A 408-nucleotide genomic window follows, 5' to 3' on the forward strand; every position below is an offset into this window, starting at 1 on the left:
TGCCCGTCCACTACGCCGCGGTGAAAGGGGATTTCCCTTCCCTGCGACTCCTCTTGGGACACTGCCCCAGGTAACGGCCCCCACTGCTGGCAGCGAGGCAGGGCCTGCCGGAAGGTTGGCACCCACCAGCAGGAGAGGGGTTAGTGGGAGAACAGAGTGCCCGCTGTGGCCCCAACCCTCCCTCCAGCCACTGGGCAAGGTGCCAGCCCTGGGGACGAATGCTGCAGCCACCCTGATCCCCCAGCTCCAAGGGCAACGCGGCCGCGTTATCAGGCTGGGCAGCCAGCTGCACCTTCTTTATGGCCCAGAAAGAAAGGGAGAGGAGGAGAGGGGCGAGCGCTGGCAGAAATATTGTCACTGGCCGCTGAGTCGGCTCCTGGCGCGGGGGGACAACACAGCCGCCTTTGT

The 408-nt window shown here is 65.4% G+C and overlaps 1 protein-coding gene across 1 annotated transcript in view; it reads left to right on the plus strand.

Moving 5' to 3' along the window:
• Positions 1–2: 2 nt before the first annotated feature.
• ESPN (espin) overlaps positions 3–408 on the plus strand; it is a gene marked incomplete at its 5' end in the record, with an annotated part of 9,980 nt that continues 9,574 nt past the window's right edge. Inside the window, one exon of the mRNA XM_031062334.1 lies at positions 3–70. Coding sequence (XP_030918194.1) covers positions 3–70 — 68 coding nt within the window. The remainder of the gene's footprint in view (positions 71–408) is intronic.

This window comes from Geospiza fortis, unplaced genomic scaffold, assembly GCF_000277835.1.
Source record: "Geospiza fortis unplaced genomic scaffold, GeoFor_1.0 scaffold132, whole genome shotgun sequence".
Taxonomy (NCBI): domain Eukaryota; kingdom Metazoa; phylum Chordata; class Aves; order Passeriformes; family Thraupidae; genus Geospiza; species Geospiza fortis.